Genomic DNA, 12,968 nt, shown 5'->3' with positions numbered 1-12,968 from the left:
GCTTGTACAACATTATAAAAGTAATTCACACCAACTGAATTATCTTCTTTTAAACAGTTTAAATGGCAAATTTTATGTTATCTATATTTCACCACAATAAAAAATTAAGATATGATACCCTTTTTGGTAACTATTCCAATACATCTCCTCTATTTACATTAGCATTAACCAGAAAACTTAAGACAAAGGCAGGAATAAAAACCATGAAAGATTCTAAATCCAAGTTTAAAAAACACACCCATTTAAAATGAAACACGTGCATCCAGTGTTTCTGCCGTGCTAAGCACCACCACTGCTACATGCATGGTAACCAAACATGGTGCCAGAAGAGGCACCAAGAAGAAAACAAGTGAATGAGAGAACAGGAAATGTCAGATTATCTCAAGAAGTTGGCAAACAGGCAACGGACCCAGAACCAGACATAATAGAGAGAGAAGGTTTTAATCCCATGACTCAAACTCTGCTACAGAACACAAATGCATGCAGGATCACCTTCTGCTGACACACCGGCATGAATCATTATCATGGAATATCGTGGAATTATCTAGAAAGAATCAACTACCTCCAAAAAAGAGTCTCCTTTTCTCAGTGGCTCAACAAAAAGGCACTGCCAAAGCTGCAGCAAAGGCCGGTGTCTGAAAATTATTTCCAGAAGGTCTAGCACACTTAAATTTTCTCAAGGTGTTCAAGAGTCTCTCAGCACCACTTAGAAATTTAACAAGAACAAAAGAAACCAAAATGGCCTGTCACTACAAGCTCCTGACACCCTCCCCCAGAGCCAACTCCAGACAAACAATAAAAGCAAGTAGGAAACTTGGATGAGTGGGATGAGAAGACCCTGGGAAGAGTGAAGGATATCTTGAATTGGTGTGTTGGGAGGAATTGGGTGGCAGAAAGTGTAAAGGCAGACAGTCTGGGGAAAAGGTTCTGCTCTGACTTCTTTCCAATGGGTAGCCTCAGGACAATCATTCCCCGCATTTTCACTGCCGAAATCAGTAGCTGCAGCAGCAGCCTACACTTCCTGTTGCAAGGTGTTGGGAAAATAAGTCAGCTCCTCTGCCCTTCTGGTGTGAGAAACAGGAGAACCTGTGGACAGACCCATGGCCCCAAGCATTCTCTTCCTCTTGTCCTCCAAACTCTCAGGGCAGCTGAATCATAATCTCAAGAGATTGTCTCTTCTTGGTGATGCTTTTCCCTAAGAGCTTTAAAGTGAAACACGGAATGAAACCCAACATCACACAGGGAGTAGTATCAAGAGTAGTTTTCTAGTCCCTGGAGCTTAACCCCATCCTCTCTTTAAACTCACAAAACACACAGATTGGAATGGGGCATTGAGCCTTCCTCAACAAGACATTATCAGAGTAGCTGCCAACCCAACTACATCCAAAGAATATGTCTTCCATAAAAGATATCCAAATAGACAACACATAACATGTGAAGCAAAACACTGAAAAGTCCAGTTCAAGAATTTAAAATAAACATGGTAAATATACATAAGGAGATAAGGAAAAATATGGATGATATAAAAAAAGAACAAAAGATAAGAACCAAATGAAAATAATAGATATTAAAAACATAATAGCTGACATAAAGAACCCAATATAAGAAATCAAAGTAGGATAGATACAACTGAAAAATGACCAGTGAGCAGAGTCACGTGAGGAGCTCTCTCAAGAAACACAGAAAAAGACAGAGATAGAGAACATAAAACAAAAAGCTAGGAGATATGGAGAAAGAAAATAGATATGCCAATCTCTGAATAATGAGAGTCTCAGAAGAAAAGAAAAAATTTAAATGGAGAAGAGGGAATATATGAAGAAGTAACAGATGTAAATTTCCAGAATTAAAAAATGAAGGAAGAGCATAGATCAAAAGGGCAATCAATAATGACACAGAATTACAATCCCTCACAAAAGCAACATGGTCTGGCCAGGGTTGGAGAAGAAGATGGTAACAGGTGAAAGACAAAATGTATATGCAAGAAAATGAGAGGATGCGAAAATGCTTGTTCTGTTAGATAAAGATACAAATATTGATAGCTGTAAGAAATCAACATGATAAATAAATATGCATGGTTCATGAATTAAGGGCATGTATCATAAGAACAAAAACAGAATGTAAAACTTCAAAACCAGAAGAACAAAATTTTATCTAACCCATGGAAAGAAGAAAAATGAAAAGATGAAAAGAGAGGGGGAAAAAAGAAAGTAATCACATTTAAAAGTATGAAATAAAGTAGAAATAAATCCTAATTAGAATAAGAATTACCACACTTGTAAATGGGTTAAATAAGCTTATTAAAAGACATGGACTACCAGACACTAAAAAACAAAAGCAAGGGGCACTTGGTTGGCTCAGTCAGTTAGGTGTCTGTCTTTTGCTCATGTCATTATCTCAGGGTCCTGGGATTGAGCACCACATCGGGCTCAATCAGAGGGAAGCCTGCTTCTCCCTCTCCCATTCCCCCTGCTCTGTTCCCTCTCTTGCTGTGTCTATTTCTGTCAAATAAATAAATAAAATCTTTTTTAATAAATAAATAAAATGGATTTTTAAAAAGTATCTTTATAAACTGAAAATTATATATAATTTTTATCAAGTGGATTAATTTACAACAAAATGATCAAGTCAACCTAAACATTTATATCTTTCCTCCTATATGTACTTAATCAATTAATGGATATAGGTTATACAATCTAGATTTCAACTGACAATGGCACAAAAGAATATATCAAGAACTTACAAATTAACATGGAATGATTAATAAATAGGGAATTAATTTATGTAACACTAGATGTTTCCATATTTCTTGATATATAAGTTTTCTGTAGATTAACATGATTTCACTCCCTCAATATACTACAAATTCCAGATTCAATAAGACTATACTTATATATGACACTTAGGTATAACCAAAAGAAAAAGTATTTCAAAATTATCTAAAGTTCTCTTCTCCAATGTCATCCACAATTACACAAGGAAATTTCTAGTACTTTCTTGAGAGTCTTAAATTCAAATACAGTATGAAAATAAGAGAAAACTTCAGATGGCATCTCTCATGTAAAACAGCAAAGACTCTTCACCATATGAAGCCCCTTTCCAACACAATAACCAGAATCCAAATCCTTTTTATTTGGAAACTTTACTGATTACTGACTTAAGAGGAACTAATGAAATTTCCTTTAGATATTTGAACCAAGGCAATAGGTTTCCTTTTTGCTCTTTAAACATGTATTTTGTAAGGAAAAAATTGCTAAACTCACATTTTCCATTGTTATATCATTTGAGACATTCATCAGATTCACACTTTTGTCAACGGCTACAATCCCAACTGTTGAGTCTGGCTGTGTCACGGAGATCCTAAGAGAGACTCTCTCAGATGGTTCAGCCTGAGTTTTACTCCAAAATAGCTTTATCTAAGAAAGGGAGAAAAGAGGACTGATTTATTTGACTTTTTAAAAATCATTACTTACATGTCTTACTAACTCAAAATCTAGCAAAGATTTTACATTTGCCTTAACTCAGGGATAATTCTGAAACCATACATAAGCCTTCTGCAAGGAAAGAAAATTTTAAAAAAATTTAAATATATCCTCTTCAAATTTGTAGTTTCTTCATGAGTAATGTAATAAAAATTATATAAAAAGTAAAAAAAGAACGGTGCCTGACTGGCTCAGTCAGTAGAACATGCGACTCTTGATCTCAGGGTTGTAAATTCAAGCCCCACATTGGGTGTAGAGATTACTTTAAAAAAAAAAAAATGTAGAGATGCTTTGGTGGCTCAGTCGGTTAAGTGTTTGCCTTCAGCTCACATCCTGGGGTCCCAGGATCGAACACATCGGGCTTCCTGCTCAGCGGGGACCCCGCTTCTCCCTCTGCCTGCCGTTCCCCGCTGCTTTTGCTCACGCTCTCACTCTCTCTCTCTCACTCTGACAAAAAAAATAAAATATTTTTTTAAATGTAGAGAAAGCTATGTCTTCACAAATATAGCTAAAACTATACTTCTTATCTTTCATAGCTAAGAAATTTCTTGGAATTGTGCTTTTATACCTAACCCCCTGAGTGTCTGGTAGTCCATGTCTTTTAATAAGCTTATTTAACCCATTTACAAGTGTGGTAATTCTTATTCTAATTAGGATTTATTTCTACTTTATTTCATACTTTTAAATGTGATTACTTTCTTTTTTCCCCCTCTCTTTTCATCTTTTCATTTTTCTTCTTTCCATGGGTTAGATAAAATTTTGTTCTTATGCCTTGGAGTTGTGCTTTTATACCTAACCCACTAAGCCACCCAGGCGCCCCTCAGTGAAAGTCTTAAAGCCAAGAATCATAACTTAAAATAAGACCCACACTGCCCAATAATTCCACATGTGAAAATATACATGTAACAATATGAAAAGGTTCAACCTTAGTTCTGGAAATGAATATCAAGAATATTCATTTTGTTTATCTGGGGCGCCTGGGTGGCTCAGTGGGCTAAAGCCTCTGCCTTCAGCTCAGGTCATGATCTCCGGGTCCTGGGATTGAGTCCCGAATCGGGCTCTCTGCTCAGCAGGGAGCCTGCTTCCCTCTCTCTCTGCCTGCCTCTCTGCCTATTTGTGATCTCTCTCTCTGTAAAAAAAATAAATACAACCTTTTAAAAAAAAGAATATTCATTTTGTTTATCAATTGAATAATTGATTCAATTTTGAATCAATTTTTTAGTGATACTTTTTTTTAGTGATACTTTTCTAAAGAAATAGTAACATTTCTCAGACTTCACTAATATGAAGTTTTCTTCTAACATCATTCATTACCTTTAATCTTACCTTATTTTTAAAAACAAGCTGAACATGGAGTTTTAGAACATCATTTATAATTTCCCCATCATCCTCAATATAATACACAATAATGCAGGCTTTTGGAGCCCAAGAATTTTCTGGTGTTAAAGAGAAGGTTGTTGAATTTTGCTTGCCTACAGCCACCAACCGTCCCCTGGATACGACCTGAAAAGAAGAGTAGCACAGTTTCATTTTATGCCAAAGCTGGTAAGAATCTTAGCTGCAGCTATAATCATCATAACTTTAACCATACACACAAATTGTTTACTTAAACCAACTTCAAAGCCTTTATGAATGCAAAGAAACTTCCCTGACCAACACAGAGAGGATAAGCGAGGAGACAGAAAAGGATAAAAGAAATACTGATTGAGACAACAGTAGCTTCACAGTCAAGAATCTGTTTTTGAGTGGGAGGAATATAGAGCACCACTGGGGAGACCAGAATGAGCAAAATTCAAGGTATGGGTAGCAATTCTTATTTATTTATTTTGTTTTTCTCATATTTTATAATTTTCTACAATAAACTCAGATGGATTATCTCAAACAAATTAAATTTTAAACATAATGCAAGATTTAATTATCCATCTTAAGTTGGAAATGCAAATACAGGTGAAGGAATAAAAAAGAAATTTTGACTGTAATATGAAAAGCGCAGGCTAAAGGATATAAGACTGAATTTTAAAAAATTAATGAGTTTAGACATAAGGTAGATATCATTCGTGGTGATCCTATAAGAGATAATAAATTCAAGGGGTGCCTGGGTGGCTCAGTGGGTTAAAGCCTCTGCCGTCAGCTCGGTTCATGACCCCAGGGTCCCAGGATCGAGCCCCACATCAGGCTCTCTGCTCAGCAGGGAGTCTGCTTCCCTCCCTCTCTCTCTGCCTGCCTCTCTGCCTGCTTGTCATCTCTGTCTGTCAAATAAATAAATAAAATCTTTAAAAAAAGAGAGAGAGATAATAAATTCAGATTCTATAAGAGATTACCATGTAGCTTAACTCCTTCAATTGCTTATTGCCACTAACCACCAACTCAAAAGGTGATCCCACCTAGAAAAAAAAATCTTAATTAATAAGCACATATGAATGGCAAAAGAGAACAATTATATTGTAATTATAAGTGACTGTAGGCTTTACCTTTACATTCTCATCTCTTGTCTTTAGCTGGATATATGTTTGACTGGGAGACTTAAACATACCATGAACTGCCATGCTACTCACACTATTAAGAAAAGACGCCTATAATAGAAGAAAAGGGAGCTATAAATTTTCATCTTCAGTAACACCCTGAGAAAGGATACTATCTGTTGAACAATTCCTGAAAGGCAAATTCACTTTTACTCTTTTTTCTTGCAGAAAGAAAAAGTATGTTCTCCAGACATTGGATCTTCACTTTATAGTTTATAAAGAAAGTGACAGCTTTAAAACACAGAGGGGGTCTTCATCACCATAATCTATGAGGAAAAAGCATAGTCCTAATTTATTTCAGAAATGAAAGTACATTATCTAGAAACACAATGAGAAGAGAGAACAAAATGAGAAAGGACTCCTTTCCTTCTCTCCACAACACAGAGTTTACTTACAAGCAAAACATCAGACCAACTCGTGTATCTACCAATAGTCAGAGTAAAACTCAAAGGACCAAACCTGTGGCAGGGTTGAGCAATGAAAAGAAAGATAGCAGGAATGGTTGGGGTGTCCCAAATGAGACCCTCTGAAAAGAGTTCAGCAAAGGAGCATAGGTTTAAAAAAATGTTTTCCTCTTCATTTCAGCTCCTACCAAAATACACTTTCAAATGATTGAAAACCAACCTAGGCCGGGAATCTGAGGAGTTTCATCATATCTTCAGAGCACTATATTTTACTGTGCTCTTTAAAATAAATTTACAAGGAAGTACTTGGTCCATCCCTCAAGCCGCTGTTACTAAATTGTTTATAACGTTTTCCTCCATTTTTAAAAATAGAAACATGTGTCTACTTCCTACTTCCTGTGAACTTTGACCTCTAACGGTTTGAGTACCTATCATGAGATTACAATTTTAATGATCTTATAGTAACATAACGATGAAAAACAAATGGTACCTTCAACTGTAGCTCATTGGAATCATCCAAGATTGGGAATTCAATCTTAAAGATTCCATTTTGGGGGAGGGTATAATTTATGATCTGGACAGCTCCTGTTTCCTGATTTCTGCTATTCCATCTGTTCCAGTACTCAGAAGAATTTTTCTGTGTCACTGTTATAACTACATTATTTCTTCTTTCTTCAAAAGTCAGTTGATTGCCATCAGCACGGGTTACCTTCACCTAATTGTCAAAACACAACATTTTAAAAACAGGTAACAAGAAAAGCAAAGCTTTTAAGTTCAAATGAATCCAGTCCCCATCTGTGGTATTCTGATGAAAATGAATTCTCAAAAACTGTTGGCAGTACCCTAACTTCCAGATGAAGTAGTCTCTCCCTAGGCTTCCAACACCACTGACCATTCCCTTCTTATTAGTATGGCTTCTCTTGCCTTCCATGGCTCCACAACAACCTTCTTTATTTCAGAGCCCTCTTTCTGCGTCCTCACGTGACCTTTTGGGTTCCACAACCCTCTTCCTAAATGTGGAAACTTGTCAAGGCTAAATTATCAGTTACCTGTGCTTCTCTTTTTCTCAAAGGTCTCAGCACTCCTACTGCTTTCTTCACCTTGCTCTGGAATTCATACTCAACACTTCCAATTTCCACTTGCAGACAACTTCTACTTAAGTATCCCTGTCAACTCGAATTCAGTGCATCTATCACTGAGCAACCATCCTGTCTCTCCTCTTTTTGCTAACACCACAATTTTGCCAGACTTCCCATCTCTCAGTTACCCCTCCCTTTTCCCACCTCCCAGATCAAATATACACTAAGTCTTGTGCTTCTGTCTTGCATCCTCTCCATTAGCACATCCCCCCTCAAGCTTCCTCGCCACCTCCCGCCTCTGAGCTGCAGCCATCCTCCTACATACAGCCCCATCCGTCTCCCTGGAATACGGCTTTCTCCATACCCTTCCCACATTCGTAAGGCCCCTAGGCTCTTCACTGCCTAGAGCATAAAGTTCAAAAACATGCATGTGCCATTTAGGATTCTTGACAACTTCCCACACTTTGCCTCCTGTTTTCTGTCTCACCACCCCTGGACACAACTCCCTGCTACAACTGTACCCATCCAGGTGAATGCACCTGAACTTGGCAAAGAGGGGCCTTTTCTTGTCTCAGCTCACCTTGTTCCCCACCTTTCACCTCCATACCAAACATTTACTAATATTGGGCACCTGAGTGGCTCACTGTTTAGTGTCTGACTCTTGGTTTTGGCTCAGGTCACAATCTTAGGGTCATGGGATGGAGCCCCACGTCAGGCTCATACTCAACATGGAGTCCGCTTGAGGTTCTTTACTTCTCTCCCTCCCTCCCCCTCTGCTCCTCCACCAGCTCATACTTGCACTCTCTCGCTCGCTCTCTCTCTCTAAAATAAATAAATGAGGACGCCTGGGTGGCTCAGTGGGTTAAGCCGCTGACTTCGGCTCAGGTCGTGATCTCAGGGTCCTGGGATTGAGTTCTGCATTGGGCTCTCTGCTCAGCAGGGAGCCTGCTTCCCTCTCTCTCTCTGCCTGCCTCTCTGTCTACTTGTGATCTCTCTCTCTGTCAAATAAATAAATAAAATATTTAAAAAATAAATAAATGAATGAATAAAATCTTTGAAAAACTAAAATAATACCCTTCTGATCTTTTAGCAAATAGCTTAAATCTTCCCCTTCCATAAAGCATCCTTTAATGACCCTCCTCCCTATCCCAAGCCAACTCCTCCTCCCAGACTCTTACTGTCTCACTCTACTCATTTGGAAGTTACCATTTGCAGCCTCAAGGGTTTTTTTCCTTACTTTTTCAAACTAAATTATGTGATCATTGAAATCAGAAACTATCTAAAACTTGTCTTGATCCATTCAACAAGAAGTCATACCTTCCTTCTTTAAACCAGAGGTCAGCAACTATGGCAGGCAAGAAAGCCGAATCCAGCCTTTTTGTAAATAAAGTTTTACTGGAACACAGCCACCCTGACTTTGTTACAAAGCAGTTAAGGCTGCTTTCATGCTATAATGGCGGAGTTGGGTAGCTGTCACAGAGACCATATGTATCACAAAGCTAAAATTATTTACTGTCCAGTCCTTTGCAGAAAGTTTGCCAACCCCTGCTTTAAATCACTAGAGAAATGTATGCATGACACTGACCTTATCCTCCTTAAATCATACTTGTGTGTATACTTTCTTGTCACCATCACAAAAACTATAAATCCGGGGTAGGGACTGGATTCTTCTTAGCTCTATAAGCCCCACCCAGCATCCTGCCTTGCACAGTGTCAAAATTCACTCAATAAGTGTTAAATTTTTTTTTTAAAAAAGAGTAATTGTTGATAATTTTTAATGCAACATCTTTGCTAGAACTAAAATTAATCATTATGAAAATCAAACTGAAATTGAAATTTTTTGACTGGCACTTAATTCTTTCAAGTAATTTATAAAAGCTTCAATGTAGCAATCCAAATCTAACTTAAATTCCTTATTAAATACATTTTGAGGAAAATACGTTTGTCGGAAACTACTTTTTTAAGTAAACTTAGACAAAGATCATTTGGGAACAATTCTACATACCTCATATATCTAAGGGGGAAAAGTAATCTATCTACTTTGAGTTTAATATTTTTTTGAAAAGCACCAAAAATATTAACTGCCATTCTGTTTCATTAAACTGAACTTGCTGCTTTAGATCATTAATAAGCATGCCAACTTACAGTGGCTGTGAAGTTGAGAGATGGCTTCAAGACAGTAGCATAATCAAAAAATTCAATGATGTAATCATGTTGCTTGAAAAATACATTAGAACTTGCATTTCTTGAGATACCTGTTTTGGAAATTGCACCATTTAGAAACCAAATGTTATTGTTCACCAACAGCCTCTATTCATCCAATTTCTCTATCTAAGCTACATCGCCAAGAAGTTAATGGGGCACAGAAGCCTCATTCCCACACTGGTTTGGTCATAAAGAGAACCATACGGTTCTATTACAGCTTCCAGGAACCCGTTCTAAGCACTGTTACTGCTCTGCCCATCCGCAACATGGACACTGAAGACTAAGGCCACAGACTGAATCATTTTTTGCTCCTTCGAGGTCTCGTGAAAGCTGTGGATAGCAACAGAAAGATCCAAGCAATTAACCTTTATTTTATTATTGAAAAAGAACTGTCCATGAGCAGACAAGAGCTCAGAAGATGTTAAATGATTAAAAACACACCCACATACACACAAAACAGAAGGTGGTTAGTCGGCTGAAAAAACAGGCCTTTCCATGTAGTTCCCAGGTTGAAAAGAAAGGAGAAATGGAGAAAATTACAAATACCTATTACATGTGGTTGAAGCACAGACTGTTGTAGAAAATAGGTAATCCCCCCCAAAATTTAAAATGAAAATGGAAAGAAAGAAAAGAAGTTTCTCCTTCATAATGAAAACATTCTGCAAGTGACACTAATTAACAGACATGACAATTTCAGAATTAAGTAGCATCTTTAGAAAGGCTCCCAAATGAACGTGCTAGTCGTAACAAGAAAGGAGAGAGAGCAGCACCACATAAGCAGCTTTACCTTCACTTCAACGTCTACAAACCTGTAAGTGATTCTGTCACTGTGGCTAAAATTTCTACCGGCCCAGGGGAAGACAGATACATGTGTTCAGAAAGCCCTTCTGAAAAATCCATTACTTTTTTCATCTCTTCATCATTAAAAGAGAAGTTTGCAGATCCATTTATCTGTTTTGTTTAAAATAATTCAATTTTATTCTTCACTTTAGCAATTCAAATTTTAGAAATAAAATTCAAACTGAGTCACAAAATATGATGGCTCTGGAGTATAAATGGGTAGATTCTCATCTGTCCAATTCTAAAAAGACTCTTGATTTTCTTACACTCAATCTTTGTTAATTCAGTATGAAATCTTATTTCTAGTAAAAGTATACGTATAGTGTTTCCCCATTTGAGGTCATAAGATCTCTGTAAAAGTTACCTTAAAATTTTTTGTAATATTTTTCTTCATGCCCCAAAAGGATAAAGGTAAAAATGTAAGTGTTACATCTCCTTTCACGGGCTTCCCATACGTATACCTGAAAAATAATAATTTTTTTACATTTTCAACTTGACAGTATCAAAACAGCACATGAATATAAGACTTTCCAAAAAAGAAAATATTACTTTCAATAACATCACTGGCAATCCAACTTAAAAGAATTATATTTTAAAAAATACTCTCACTGCAAATTTTTAAAACTAATCACAACTAGGAATATCCTTAATCAATGGTGATCCTTGAAATTAAGTCTCTGAAATGAGAAGACTTTTAATGACAATACTTCAAAAACAGTTCATAGCACCTACTTCACCTCTAACCATTTTAGACACTGCAGAGAAAATTCTGATTATAATTGCAAGTGCAGTTTCCTGTCCAAAGATTTTTTTTTTTTAAGTTACAAAAACGTTTTATTCCTAGAAATCTAGACTGGCCCATTAACTGCATGTCCAGGACACTTTGCTACTTTTGAACATTTTTAAATGGCAGTTGAAATTGCAATCGCCAAGGCCCACTGTTGCCCGTTCCAGTATTACCCAGAAGGGTTTATTAGACCCAACACACTGCGGCACCAAATGTGCTCAGGGTTATCAAAACTTGGCTTTGTGCAGAAAAATATAAAAGAAGAGTAATTTTTTACCCACAGTACCAAAATTATTTTCTGGAGTCATATCTCATCTCTGCTGCTTTACATTTTATGTATTAATTTTTAATCCTCTCTCATGATGGGAAAATCTCTTCATGTGAAAAAGAGAGGCAATCTTAGGTAAACCATTTTACTGCCAGAAAGCCTTTTTTAAATGTGTTTCCTGGGTTCCTTCCATTTCTATTGTGTAATAAATACTCAGCCAAATGTGGAAGTCAGTTTTGCTCCGCACTCTATAAATCTAACAGTAAACTCCTGTTTCCTGAATCCATTAGTTGAACACAGAAATGGCTCCTCATCTGGATCAACTCAACTCAAAAGCCAATGGTGAAATGCAGTACATTCCAAATTGAGGAGAATGAAACAAATACATTTTCAAATGTATCGCCTTCCAAATGAAAACAGTCAAGTCAGCTGCAACCCTGGTCAGCAACTTCAGCACAAAGTTCATTCATTCAAAAGAGAGTCCTCAAAACTTAACAGTTCTTGTATCTTGTTAAAAGCTTAAATAAATGCATAAGGTTACCAAAACATTATATTTTAAAAGAGTTCTATCACATGAGGTACTGGGGGCTTGAAAATCCAGACATCATTTAATGTATTCTCAGACACAAATATTTTTTTTATTTTTGTTTAAATGTGAAGCAGATTTAGCCTTCTTTGCCTCAAGCTAATTATAATAATTATGAAACAAGGATACTGATAATTATTGTCCTAAAGTCGGGAAGCATTTGGAATAAACTAATGACTTAGAAAATAATAGTTTGACAACATTTTAAAAAGCAAATGGAGCATATTCTAGGGTAGTGCCATTAACAAAACAAGGATTTTTTTTTTTTAATAGCCATAACCAAAGGTTTACAAAATGATACCTAAAAAATTGAACCGGCCAGTTATAGTTCATGTTTCTCCCACTCTTTTTTTCATGTCATTTCAAAGACACATGTCTCAATTTATCAAATAATAAATACACTTAAATAAACCTTAGCCTAAAAAATATGTTTTTCAACTTTACTATCTGCAGAATATATAGAAATAACTAGATGTGTGCTATGTTATTTTCTTTACAATCCTCTAGAACCCTCTGTGGTCAGTGGGGAAGAGTCTACTATTTATTTTAATGAGGTGGGAATAGTGAGCAGATGTTCACATCAAACCCAATAAATAAATGCAGATTTTTATTCAACTCAGCTAAAGATTTCTAAGCTAGGGGCTCCTGGGTGGCTCAGTGGGTTAAACCTCTGCCTTTGGCTCAGGTCATGATCTCGGGGTCCTGGGATCGAGTCCCACATTAGGCTCTCTGCTCAGCGGGGAGCCTACTTCCCCCTCTCTCTCTGCCTGTCTCTCTGCCTACTTGTGATCTCTTTGT

General features: G+C 36.8%; 1 protein-coding gene across 2 annotated transcripts in view; it reads right to left on the bottom strand.

Moving 5' to 3' along the window:
* CD109 (CD109 molecule) overlaps positions 1-12,968 on the bottom strand; it is a 128,889-nt gene that overhangs the window by 53,056 nt on the left and 62,865 nt on the right. For both annotated transcript variants that reach the window (XM_082729753.1, XM_082729754.1), the window contains exons 8-15: positions 10,894-10,990; positions 10,499-10,640; positions 9,630-9,739; positions 6,896-7,120; positions 5,951-6,052; positions 5,801-5,863; positions 4,806-4,982; positions 3,261-3,413 (exon numbers count right to left, since the gene is read on the bottom strand). In XM_082729753.1, the coding sequence (XP_082585879.1) occupies positions 3,261-3,413; positions 4,806-4,982; positions 5,801-5,863; positions 5,951-6,052; positions 6,896-7,120; positions 9,630-9,739; positions 10,499-10,640; positions 10,894-10,990 (1,069 nt within the window). The remainder of the gene's footprint in view (positions 1-3,260; positions 3,414-4,805; positions 4,983-5,800; positions 5,864-5,950; positions 6,053-6,895; positions 7,121-9,629; positions 9,740-10,498; positions 10,641-10,893; positions 10,991-12,968) is intronic.

Source organism: Mustela nivalis (genome assembly GCF_964662115.1).
Source record: "Mustela nivalis genome assembly, chromosome: 5".
NCBI classification, from domain to species: domain Eukaryota; kingdom Metazoa; phylum Chordata; class Mammalia; order Carnivora; family Mustelidae; genus Mustela; species Mustela nivalis.
The sequence above is the reverse complement of the archived record's forward strand: the minus strand, read 5'-3'. Positions and strand labels throughout refer to the sequence as shown.